Source organism: Saccopteryx bilineata, chromosome 1 (genome assembly GCF_036850765.1).
Source record: "Saccopteryx bilineata isolate mSacBil1 chromosome 1, mSacBil1_pri_phased_curated, whole genome shotgun sequence".
In the NCBI taxonomy this organism is placed as follows: domain Eukaryota; kingdom Metazoa; phylum Chordata; class Mammalia; order Chiroptera; family Emballonuridae; genus Saccopteryx; species Saccopteryx bilineata.
In genome coordinates, this window is record NC_089490.1 from 326,237,868 (window position 1) to 326,250,998 (window position 13,131).

At 40.0% G+C, this 13,131-nt stretch overlaps 1 protein-coding gene across 1 annotated transcript in view; it reads right to left on the reverse strand.

Annotated features, from left to right (window-relative positions):
• The window catches only part of HEPHL1 (hephaestin like 1), a 71,945-nt gene that overhangs the window by 4,685 nt on the left and 54,129 nt on the right, over positions 1-13,131 (reverse strand). The window contains exons 13-17 of the mRNA XM_066253678.1: positions 9,490-9,629; positions 6,887-7,027; positions 4,069-4,175; positions 1,816-2,038; positions 96-235 (exon numbers count right to left, since the gene is read on the reverse strand). Of these exons, the coding sequence (XP_066109775.1) occupies positions 96-235; positions 1,816-2,038; positions 4,069-4,175; positions 6,887-7,027; positions 9,490-9,629 (751 nt within the window). The remainder of the gene's footprint in view (positions 1-95; positions 236-1,815; positions 2,039-4,068; positions 4,176-6,886; positions 7,028-9,489; positions 9,630-13,131) is intronic.

Here is a 13,131-nt window from a genome sequence, read left to right on the forward strand (position 1 = left end):
AAGCCTTATTGCCAAATAACTCTCTTATTTTTTCAGTAGAGATGCATTAAATTTATTAGTTCAAATGTCTCCCCCAAAGAATTTTCTGTACTTACTTTGAAAAGAAAGCTCTCGGCATGATAATGGACGGTATGTATGTCCACTTCACTTCCTAACCCTAGCAAGTACCAGTTCGTCATTGTATCCTCATTCATGATGAGGCCAGGCAGGTTCCCAAAGATCTTGCCATTAATAGCTAAGATGGTGAAAAGAAAATAGTTTTTGATTAGTCAGAAGATGCTCATTACATAATCTGGTTTAAGAAGATTTTAAAATCTCAATTTTCTCATCTGTCTGATAAAAATTAAACAATCTCATTTGTTCTTACAAGTGTCCCCACCAGTCTAAACCAAAACTCAGATTACTGCAAAATCCTTATACAAAAAGACATAGAAAAAATAAATGGCCATTATTTTTGAAAGCTGCATTTTGAGTAGCAGTGGGTGCTGTTTATCTGTTTTGTTTATTCAGTATATTATTGTTATGGAGCAGATTACAACCTCATTTATGAGGTAGCCAGATTTATACCATTCTGCAGCTGAGTGGATTAAAGCACAACTTGATATATATCATAACTGAACCAATTAGGAGCTATTTCCTTAGTATGTTCACTTTCTGAGAACTACCTTGGGGCAAGTTCGTAAGCCTGGCTGACTCACCAAGAAGCTTCACATGAGCTGAGCCCATGACCTCACAGTGACAAAAGCAAGCTCACTTCCTCACTTTCTCCTAAGTTTTTATTCCGTGCATCATGACACAACCAACTGAGTTACATTCAATAAAAATAGAGAGCATACTATGACACTTTTGGGAGAGGGCAGCAAAATTGGTAGGGGGAAGAGTAGTTGAGTCAGAGATTAGGCTAGTTCTGATCTATATTAGCAATTAACTAGCCTTGTGACCTTGGGCAAGGCTTATCTTTTGGTATACTTTTGTTCAAAAGTAGATCTTAGTGAGAGCATACAGATGTGTCTATTAAACACATTAGCCATGTTTAAAAAAAAATACCTTAAATTATGTAGAATTAAATAACATAGACATATTAAAACAGAAATTTGGTGATGGTATTTTATGTCCCAAAAAACAGTTACTGTATTTCCTCATGTATAAGACACATTTTTTTTTTCAAAAAATTTGGGGTCTAAAATCGGGGTGCATCTTATACAGTGGTTGTAGTTTTTTTTTACTTGCATTTCTGCTTTTCATGCTTGTTTTTGTGCTCACTGTTGAAGACAGTGATTTGTCATCAGACACATGAGGACAAGCTAATGGATGGGAGTTTTAACAGTGATGAGGAGTTGTATGAATTTTATGATGAATAAAACTTGAGTTCAATAACTTTATGCAACACATTTTTTTTTCAAGTTTCAGGTCCCAAAATTAAGGTTCGTTTTATACATGGGAGTGTGTTATACATGGGGAAATACAGTAAGCCCTTAAATTTGATCAATTAGAAGTTACAATGTATTCTTATAAAAATATACCAATAAGTGGCAATTCATTTTTTACTTCCCAGTCTTATAATTTAGGGATCCCAGCAGTCAGAGGGAAAGTTCTTTAAAATGGTTGGTCCGCAACCTGGCTGGACCTTGCTGAAAGCCATCCAGTGGCTTGACTGGTTCCCCGTGAAGGAAAGTTTTGGAGGATTTGCCTCAGTCCAGGGTGGCCCTGGGGATGGGGAAGAATTCGGGGAAGGAGGCTGCAGAATCCCTACAGTTATAGGAATTCCTATGAGTTTATCTCAACAAGGGTCTTCTTTTTAAGCCTCTGAAATACCATGCATTCTGTTGCTCTCCTCAAAGTCAGCAGTGCGCTTAAAATCTCGCGGATCTTTATTGAGATACTTCTTGATATTTTCATCCAAATACCAAGATTCATTCTCATTAAATACCAAAAACAAGAGAGCAAATTCATAATCAACATCGCTCCTTCTTCCTTTTTCATTCAACACTCCTTCTCTGCATATAATCAGAGGACCCATCAAACCGCTGTATGTATCCTGAAAGAAAGTAAATTTGATTAGAAGAGGCTTTAAATAATTTAATAACACAAAATAAGAGCTTGTAAAAAAGCCATTGTAAAAAGTCTACTGAACACACAATAAATATGAAGAAGTCCTGGAGAAACAAGGTGATCTTTATGAAAATTGAGGAATACAGTAGTCCTAAAAATCTGCTGCATAGTAAGCTCCTTGGGGACTGAGGCTGTCTCCCTTACTTCTCACTGAGTCTCCAGAGCATAGGTCTGTGTCTAGTACATAGAAGGTGCTCAGTACATATTCAGTGAATAAATTAGTGCTTATTTCTACTTTTCTTTTGGCTTTTCAAGTGAGACTATATTTATAGCTATATACAGATTCTTAGAATCCACTTTCTATGGGTAAAAGTGAACCAGGTGATTAATTTACAGGATCATAGATAACCTTTATGTCAAGCTGTTCAGCCCAAACTTTCTTTTGAGGAAAACTCCCACATTTCCAACTGCCTACTTGGCTATTGCTCCTGCAACAATTAAATCTGCTAAGCAATTCCACAGTGGACTTTTATGATATTTCCCTCAAACCATTTCCTTCTCCTGAATTCTCTATTTCTGCTAACAGTGTTATATTACACGTCATTTAGATCAGAAAACTTTATTTCAGTGTTTAGTTCCTCTTTCTTCTTCATTTAGTCCCATCTCATTTGCTGTCAAATCTTACATTTCGTTTCCCTTCATCATGCCTTCCCATTCTGTGACTTTCTTTCTTTCTACCAGCCACCCTTCTAGTGTAGGATCTTAATACCTCACCTTGGACTAGAAATCGGCTCCCCTCTGGTCTCTGGCTCACCTCACCTCCAGCCCATCCTGTTGACTGCCATCAGATTAATCTCATCGCTCCCATATCTAGAGGTCCTCAGTGACTCTCCACGGCCCACTGACCAGAATGCAAATCCTCAACATGTCCTTAAATCCCTCATGTGCTTCCCCAGTGGATTTCTCCAGCTTAAGCTCCCCCACTCCTTTCCTTCTGTATTATTTACTTGGCTAAATGGGACTCTCAACACTTCTCAAACACACCTCTATCCCTGTTTTTGGTTTTGTTCTCAATGCTCTCTCTCCCTAGACTCTCCTTCCTCTCTACTTCTATAGATCTCATCATATTCACAATTTTGTTATAATCATGGGTGTGTACAAATACTTGGTAGGGTCATTTGCAATCACAAGTACTCAATAAGTATTTGTTGGGGTGTACAAAAAAATTAAAAAATAAGTGCATGTTTCCCATAAGTCCAAAGTGTACTTTTATTTTTTGAAGTGTCTTGTACATCACTCTGTAATGGCTACACTGTCCAGTACAATTCAGTGACAATAATGCAGCCATCTAATATTTAAGAGGAAGGTTAAGATAACCTTTTACTTTTTAAATAATGGGTAATACTTACTTTTTAAAAATCATATATGACTTTAGTTTGGACTTTGATTTATGAGATATAATTAAAGACTAATTGTTTTACCATATACATCTCTATCTAAAGTTAGCCTATTTGTTATTCAAATAATTTGTAGTTTCAGTTACTATATTTAGCATGTGCTTTCATTTCCTGAGCCCTGACAGCAATGGTAGTGCCTTTACAAACTATAGATTCCATGCAAAAACCACAGCATAAATAACATTAAAATATATTTTTATTTTATGGTTATCTATTTACATAACCTCTCTGTCTTAAACAACTTTGCATATTCTAAATATAATAACTAAAACATTGGGATTGTATTTGTTCTTTTCCCCCACCTTTTGGATTAAGAGTCAACAATTTTTTATTTTTTTGCAAAGTACCAAATAGTAAGTATTTTGTACTTTGTTGGCCATGCTGTTTCTTTCACAACCACTCAACACAAAGAATGTAAACAAACAGGCTTGGCCATCCTTTGAGATGGCCACTCTAAACCATGACACCCCTTTACATATGCCCACCAGAGTTGTGATAACTCAATGGTCAACATAAAGCCGTACTACTGTGAGGATTTTGGTTGTTCTCTCCGCCTTACCTTCACAAAGTTTACTGTTGAATAGTAAACCCACGGAATACAATTTGGGTCAGACGGCCCTGGACCAGACCTTTTAGGGACATTCCATCTGTACGTTTTTATTTCTCCTGAAACAAATTGAAAAGAAATAGAAAGGATTAACTAGTGTTACCGTTATTCCAGATGATTTAGCTGAAGAAATACGAACAGCCCTTTATATATTTTGGGTAATGTTTATTGCTGGAGAGAACTACCGCTTCATTAGAAAAGTTCCCACTAAACTCACATCTTGATTCCCTGAGATTTCAGAGTGACAGATTTTTCATTTCAGACTATTGCCTTCCCTCTAGTTTGACCTTTTTATTATCAACTGATGTTTATTCAGAAAATGGGGAGACTTATTTTATACTTACTGCTTTTTCCCCTCAAATTCCATATTTTTCTCCCAGCTAATACTCAAGCTCAATTTGAGTTACCATGGATTTCACTCTTGCTGTCTTATGGAATCACCAGAAAGCTCTTTTTTACTTTATTTATTTATTTATTTATTTATGACAGAGACAGCAAGAGGCAAAGAGAGGGACTGATAGGGGCAGACAGTCAGGAAGGGAGAGAGATGAGAAGCATCAATTCTTCATTGTGGCACCTTAGTTGTTCATTGATTGCTTTCTCATATGTGCCTTGATCTGGGGGCTACAGCAGACTGAGTGACCCCTTGCTCAAGGCAGTGACCTTGGGCTCAAGCTGGTGAGACTTGCTCAAGCCAGATGAGCCTACACTCAAACCGGCAACCACAGGGTTTGGAACCTGGGTCCTCCGCATCCCAGGACTCATTGAAGGCCAGCATAGAGTAGCTTGGATGTCCTTACCATGAGGGCACAACAGCCTGTGGAAGGTCACCCCAGCTTGTCCACAACCCTGCCACAGCCCCATTGATGCCTGATTGGCATCTTTCTTTCTCCCCCAGAGATGCTTCCAATCATCAAAAGTTAATAACTTTACTTAATGACTTTATTTTAACCCATTTAAAAACATTTCCTTCTCTTTTTTGAGCAAGACACATCCATTATAGAAAATCTAGAGAGTACAAAAAAAATGTGAAGAAGTATAAAAGCGTATCACTTTGCTACTCAAATACCACCACAAAGCTATAGTCATTCTTAATATTTTGGCTTATTTCCCTTCTGGCCTTTCTTCTATACTTGAATTTTGCTTAACGCAATACCATAATTATTTCCCATGTCGTTCAAACTTTAAATATCATTTAATGGATGCACAACAGTCCATTGTAAGAATATTCCAAAACTTACTTAACTATTTGCCTATAGATAGACATTTAGGATGTTCATGAGAAGCTTCGTGAAGCAGCATAACAGACTTCTGTTACCGGGGGTGGGGGGGGAGTGGTGTAGGGCAGGAGAAGTAGTGGCCAATGAAGATTTTCCTCCCCTGGCCCCATCCTTCTATAGGTACTTTGCTCACTTTTTTCTAGTGATTCGTGAGATTGAATTATTTTCTTCTTTTTATGCATCTTTAAGTTTTTAAAGTTCATATGACTGTTATTATCATTACTATAATATTAAGTATTATAATGTTACTATACGGAAGTGGTGAAATGGAATATAACTACCCTGTAATTATACCTACGGTTGCTGTCAATTTCATGATCAAAGGTCACAGTGGCTCTTCACATTTATTACAACCACACCTCAACCACACTTCAACTGTATAGATGTCATGGGAAGCTGCTTAAATTATGAGATCTTCTCTCCCTCCTATCCATCTTTCAGAACGCGGCTGGAGTTCTGCTGCCTTCATAAAACTCTACATAATTACTCTTTTTTAAAAAAAATTCATTTTAGAGAGGAGAGAGAGAGACAGAAAGGGAAAGAGAGAGGAGAGAGAGACAGAGAGAGAAGGGGGGGAGGAGCTGGAAGCATCAACTCCCATATGTGCCTTGACCAGGCAAGCCCAGGGTTTCGAACCAGCGACCTCAGCATTTCCAGGTCGATGCTTTATCCACTGTGCCACTACATAATTACTCTTTAACCTAATCGCTCCTAACTAATCAATCCGTCTTCATGGATTTTCCTTCTTGGAAACTTTTATAAACATACCCAGACATATTCTTGAAATTCTTCACCACTTAAATTTCGTCGTGTATAACACACACAACTACTGAAATGATTCATCTTGTCTTTTTTCCTTCTGAACTCATCTGAAGCGTGCCTAGAGAAACGTGTGGCTAAAAGATCAGGGTCTGAAGTCAAACAAGCTGGGGCTCCCCTTTTCCTAATGTATGAACGGTCAAGTTCTTTAGTCCTTTGTACTTTGGTCATCTGTTAAATGGACATAATACCATATTTCATCAATTACAGGATGAACATTTTTCACAATTTACTATAACTGAAGTCAAGATGTGTTTTTTCGATCAGTGGCATGTTAAAGTTTAATTGGTGGCATGTTTTTCTTTTTTTTAGAAACAGATAAAATAATGGTGAACATTATAATCAAAGGTATCAGATTTAATAAAATAGTGTCTACTTCATTGGATTAGTATAAGGATGAATGAGTTTTTTAATGCAAAACATAGCACGTGGCATGAAGTTGACAATATGGGTTAGTTATTATGATATCTTACTACATTTTTAAGTCCCTAATGGACCCTACCTAGAACCTTCATAAACATTTGGTCTTTAGATGAATGATGATCTTGTATCGGGAGTGACTAGGTGATGGCTGGGACACACTGAACATTGAGATGAACTCTTTAAGACCCTTCAGAGATCAGAAAAGAATTGAATCTGGTGTCCTTATTAGGATCTCTGGGGTAACTTACCTGGCTTTGTCATGGGCACTTGGAGTCTCTTCCCACTCTCTGTGTCTTCCATGCCGTGGGGTGAGATGGAGTAGGGCCGCGTGGCTTTATTCTTAAATATGATCAGGATAGAGTCGCCCACCTCGGCATGTATCATTGGGCCTAAAGGCAAAACACAGGTCTGTGTGCATTATCGTTGTTCTTTTCAACCCTGATGTAATTTAAACTCAGGTCGTAGTTGACAAAATATAACAAAGGTTAGCTTCTTCATTAATTTATTTTCTTCAGAAGGCAATATATGCAGTATTAAATAGCATGTAGTTTTGGCAATTGGACTAGCCTGAGTCAAAATCCTGCCTCCTTCACTTAATTAGAGAGGTTTTGTAGTCAAGGCCTATCCGAGTCTCAATTTCCTCTTCTGGAAGATGGGTTTAATTACACCTTTCTCATAGGATTAAATAAGATAATGTATGTAAAGTGCTTACTTTGGTGCACTGAAACTCAGTAATAAATGCTGACATTTCTATGGCTGCTTAGACTTCATCTTCAGGAAAAGCCATGTCCACTTGGCTTTTAAGACTTTTTCAAGGCTTTCAGTTGAAATCCCTCTGCGTATAACCTTTGCTAAGTCTGAAATTGCTCACTATCTGGTGACTGGATATAATAATAATAATCAAATGAAAATAGTGTATAAAAGAAATTTGGAAGAGAACAAAATTTAAACATTTATAAATTGATTCATGACCAATACAGTGATGTCACTAATGCGTATCCAACACCATTTCTCAGTATTCGCATGCATGGTGAGATGTGCTCTCTTCAGCTCCTCACATGTGCACATTTCTGTTAGAAGCAACCAGCCTGTGTGCCTGTGGAAATAGGTCCATGCCCCATGGGATAAGCCTGTGCCAGCATGTTGTGGCTGTGCATCGCCTATGCTAGGTGCCTTTTGTCTACTGGTGCACAAAATGTGGCACATGCAGCCTGCCCAGCCCACAGGCACACTGACCAAGCATCACACACACAGTGGTCCTCACATGGCACCACTCTGAGGGTGATAGATACAGACTCTCATTCCAGAAGCACCTCAGACCTGTTCCCTATTTATTCACAGTTTTAGGCATTTATCAGATTCTACTTTCACAGGGAAACACACTTACAGTAAGAAGGTCTGACCACACCCACCCATTCGTCACTGATTCAGACCATGGTTTAATTGCTTTTCTGAGAAAGACAACTAAAGGTCTAAAAAAATAATCTAATATTTGTTGGACTATTATTAACTTTAGAAGGGAATAGTATTTGAAAATGTTCATTTAAAAAAAATGATACAGCTAGAAAAGAAATTTCTAAGCATGTTTTTAAACAGTAAGTTTGGTTATAGTTACAGGTAGCGGCATGTGTCTGAATAAATTAAAGTCACTACTTATATATTCATTACCAGTTAACTTGCACAGGCCTTGCTGTACTGGTCTGGTGAGTAACAGCGAATGCTCTCTGATTTGCGACCTGCAGTAATGAGCAGTAATAGGCCTGCCTGTGTCCTTTGTAACTTCAGGAGTGCGGGCCTGTCCCTGAGCTGCAGAAAACGAGTGGATGGGCCTCCCCACCCCCAGCCCTGTCTGAAGTGCTGATGGGCTTGCCCTTGATGGAGTCACTCTTCTGGGTCATTCTACTGAGCAGACCCAAACTGGGGCTCACAGAGGGCATCCCAGCCCCCTAGCAGGACCAGTACCTTTCCTTCAGAGCTTGGTTGACACATACAAATCTCAAAAGAAGGAACGTCCTAACAGGGCTGACTTCGTTTAGTGTGACAAACAAGCTTGTGTGCCAATATTAATAGACGGTGAAGGTGTGGTTGTAGGAGGGTGGGGTGTTTAATAATTTATCAAGCTAGCAGTCATGGTGACTTCTTTAATTGTAAAAACACCATGGAAAGCCATATTCTGTAAATAAATTACCTTGTGCATTTACAATGGAAGTGGATTTCAAAAAAGTCACCTAGATTTGTCCTCGGCCTTGATATCTCATCTTCACGATGGGACTGGGTTTGGGGACCCTCAGGTGAAAAAAGTGGGAAGGCACGCAGGGAGAGTGCATTTGATCAGCAGCCCAGGGCACCAGACGGGCAGAGTGGTTGGGAGAAGACCATGAGTTACCACCTCCCAAACTGAAACTGGGACTTTTATCCTTCTCACATAAGGGGTTCTTTTTTTTGTCAAAATTATTTTTATGTGTATTGTTACGGTCCTGTACATGGATAATTGAGGACCTTGAAGAAGTTATGCAAACACTCTGTCAGCTGTTCTGAGGCATCAGATTATTTCAGATTAAAATTTTCCGGCTCAGCAGAGGAGTAGAAAAAGAACTCCAGGGCAATAGATGGATGATGTGGATTCCTGTTCGTGCATTATCTGGAAGTCTCATTATGACTACTCTTTGGATGAGCTGTGCACACAGCATGCTCCCTGAAAGTGAGAGAGCAGGAAGATGTCACACTTGGCTGAATGTAATTGGGTTACTCTGTTTTTCCCTCTATTCTCAGGTTAAGTCTAATGGACGTGTGTGTGTGTGTGTGTGCATGCACGCTTGTGCATGCATGCGTGTGGCCATCTGTGCCATACCCAGCAGTTCCAAGTGCTCCTCTCGCGGTGGCCGGGCTTTGATCTCCACAAATTCTCCATTGGTGTATTGCCTATAAACCACCTTCTTGTACTGAGAGCCAATCCAGTTTTCCGTGTGGTTCATAAATATATCTCCATGTCTGCAAATCAGAAGCAGCAAGAATTAAAGCTGTTAGATGATAGAAAACTCTTGAGTGCTTCTGAGTGACTGGGGGACTCTGGGGCAGTGCTTCTCAGACCTGGCTGTGATCAGCATCTCCCTGGGAAGCTGGCCCTTTACTCCAGGCTGTCAGGCAGTAGGACAAGGAATCTGCATTTAACAGCGCTCAGCGGGTTCTGCTGTAGGCAGCCCAACACTAGCTCATGGCCCACTCTTGGGAACCATTGCTCTACAGCCCTGCTGAGTGATGAATAGTGCCAGCCTTAAGGACTCCTAAGGGCTCCTTGAGGTTGACCTTGTCCTCTTGTGACTAATTAACCTCAAACACATACCCATGTGTGTAAAAACCCACACATCCATGCACTACCACCTTTCATTCGTCCAGATTTCATATTATCACTTATCATTTTATGCCTTGTTATGTTTTCCCACTTTAAAAAATCTCAAGAAAGTCTGCAGTTTGTGTTTCTGCATATGCCATGCAGAAACACAATAGATACAGTTGATTATTGTTCATCGCAGTAGTTATGTTCTAAAAGTCACTGCAAAAACAATGAACAAATCCTGAACCACTGTTCTTGGGGGAAATATAGGGCTAGGTTCTGTCTAACCTCTGGCCACAGTATTTTCATCAACAGATTAATATATAACCTTGTTTTATGTATTTGTTTAAAGATGTCTTATTTAATATGTACTTCTGATTCATTAACATTGAATTTACAGCTAGCAACCCTATAATTCATACCTGAATGAAGCTTGTCTAACACACATATCTCTTTTTTAAGGCCACTTGGGCATTCAAGCACTAGTTGGGGAGTATTTTAAAGAGCTAAGTCACCAATAAAAAGCATAAAAATGCAAAAAATAAGTGACATTAGATAAATCACAAAAAGAACATTGGTATATACAGTATGAGATCGGAATAAAGAAGGCAGAGGACTGCCTTGTTTGACCTCAGCTGGGAACATGCATATGAGACACCACCAAACTGTTGCTGCTTTTTGCATATCTGCAAATGGCCACAGAAGCACCATAAGAATTGATTAAGGGGTTCCAAATAAATTTTAGTGAATGGGCAAATTCACTAATATGAAACTCACCAATAATAAAGACTGATTGTATATTTAATCTCTCACCAAGATAGACCATCACAAAAGATAGAAAAAAAGTCTATCAATCTTATCTCCAAGATATAGTATATCTCACATCCTTCCATTTCTCACACAAAACTGCCCACACTCCAATCTAAGCCACCTCCATCACTTACCTGCATTAACTGGAATTGTTCCTAATCATTCTCCCTGCCCCCTGAGCTCCTCCCTCCCCTCTATTCTGCAGCCAGTGTTCCTAAACAACAAAGTCGACCAAATCGGTCCTTGTGGAAAACCTCTCTATGGCTTCTTACTGCCAAACTTCTTTTTTTTTTAAAACAGAGACAGAGAGAGTCAGAGAGAGGGATCGATAGGGACAGACAGACAGGAACAGAGAGAGATGAGAAGCATCAATCATTAGTTTTTCGTTGCAACACCTTAGTTGTTCATTGATTGCTTTCTCATATGTGTCTTGACCGTGGGGCTACAGCAGACTGAGTAACCCCTTGCTCGAGCCAGTGACCTTGGGTCCAAGCTGGTGAGCTTTGCTCAAACCAGATGAGCCCGCGCTCAAGCTGGCGACCTCGGGGTCTCGAACCTGGGTCTTCTGCATCCCAGTCTGACACTCTATCCACTGCGCCACTGCCTGGTCAGGCCTGCCAAACTTATTGAATTGGCTCTCATACCACTGCCACTTTATTATGTGCCTCTGCCAGCCCCAAGCCTTGTTTCCCATCCCTGGCCTCCACATGCTCTATGCTCAGGTCATTCTAAACATTCACTTTCTTGAACATCCACTTGCCCCTCTCCACCTCCAGGCCGTCCATGTGCTGTTCCCTGTGCCAAGAGTATAACTCATACCTCTTTGATGTGCTTACAGCTCACACTCTAGGTCAGTGGTAGTCAACCTGATCCCTACCACCCACTAGTGGACGTTCCAGCTTTCATGGTGGGCGGTAGTGGAGCAACCAAAGTATAAATAAAAAGATAGATTTAACTATAGTAAGTTGTTTTATAAAGATTTATTCTGCCAAACTTAGCGAAAATCTGACATAAAGTACTTGGTAAGTAATTATTATTATATGCTATAACTTGCTATAACTCTGCTTTATAAATTTTATAAAGTAAAGTTACTTCCCTAATTTATAAATCACCATTACTATGGAACCGGTGGGCGGTTAGAAAATTTCACTACTAACAGAGATACAAAAGTAGGCAGTAGGTATAAAAAGGTTGACTACCCCTGCTCTAGGTCAAACGTTCCTTCCTCCTGGAAGCTTTCCCCACCCGACCTTTCTTTCCCCCAGATGGGGCTGTGTGCTCCTGCCATGAGTTCCTGCCGCACTCTGCCCTCCCCTCTCATAGTGATAGCCTCACTCGTACGCCTGTCCTAACATCTCCATCTGAACCATGAAGTCTGTGCGGGAGAGGACCTTGTCTGCCTTCTCAGCACTGTTTCACCAGCACTTTGCACAATGCCTAGCATGCAGTAGGTATTTAACAAATGCACATACATACACCCTCTATTCTACTCTGTATGCTTTCCAAGAGAAGAAGGTTTTTCTTCTACTTTTATGTGTGAAAGGGACAAGCATAGACTCTGGAGCCACGTGCTGCTGATTCCAGCTTTCCTTTTCTGCAAATGGGTGATAATAATGCATCTAGCTCTCAGGACCGGTATGGGGATTATATGAGATAAGCTTGTAAAGCACTGTGTCAGACATGTATCAAGCACTATGTAAGCACTTGCTCAATCATTATCACTCTAGGATGTCATATGCTATGCTGGCCAAAGCTGATTGAATGGGCCAAGAGTGTTGTAAAGGTCAAACCAGATAGAGTTTGTAAAAACACCAGCAAAATGCCTGAATCATGGTGGGTATTCAATAGATGGTGGTTATTATCTCAAATCCCAGGTTAGTTCACTTATTATACCTGCCTATCATTCCACAAGCTCAAGAATACCAGGAATATAACTTTATTTCTCTAAAGCAATTTAATCTCGTTTTCAAATTCCCTCCCACTGCACAAACCTTGGCATTGTGCTGATGGTTCCATTTGTTGCCATTTGGGACCCTGAGGCTTCCCCAGTTTGTTCTTAAGAAGCTACAGGGGAAGACATCCAGGTCCCAGGTGTGCTGGTCAGGACAATAAGTGTCTCAGGGACAACCTGTACCCAGAGGTGGTTTAAAAACCAGATGCGCCCCATATATGGCCTTGGGTCAAAGGGCAGAGGAACAGCAACTAGGGTATAGAAGGGCCATTTGTTCCTGAGCTCCTATGAACAGAGGTGTCACAGATGTGTCACTAGGGGAACTTGTCGTTTCAATTCTGAACTGTGTTTTTATCTACAGATCAGTTATACTTTGAACATGGGAACTTGCTCTCATT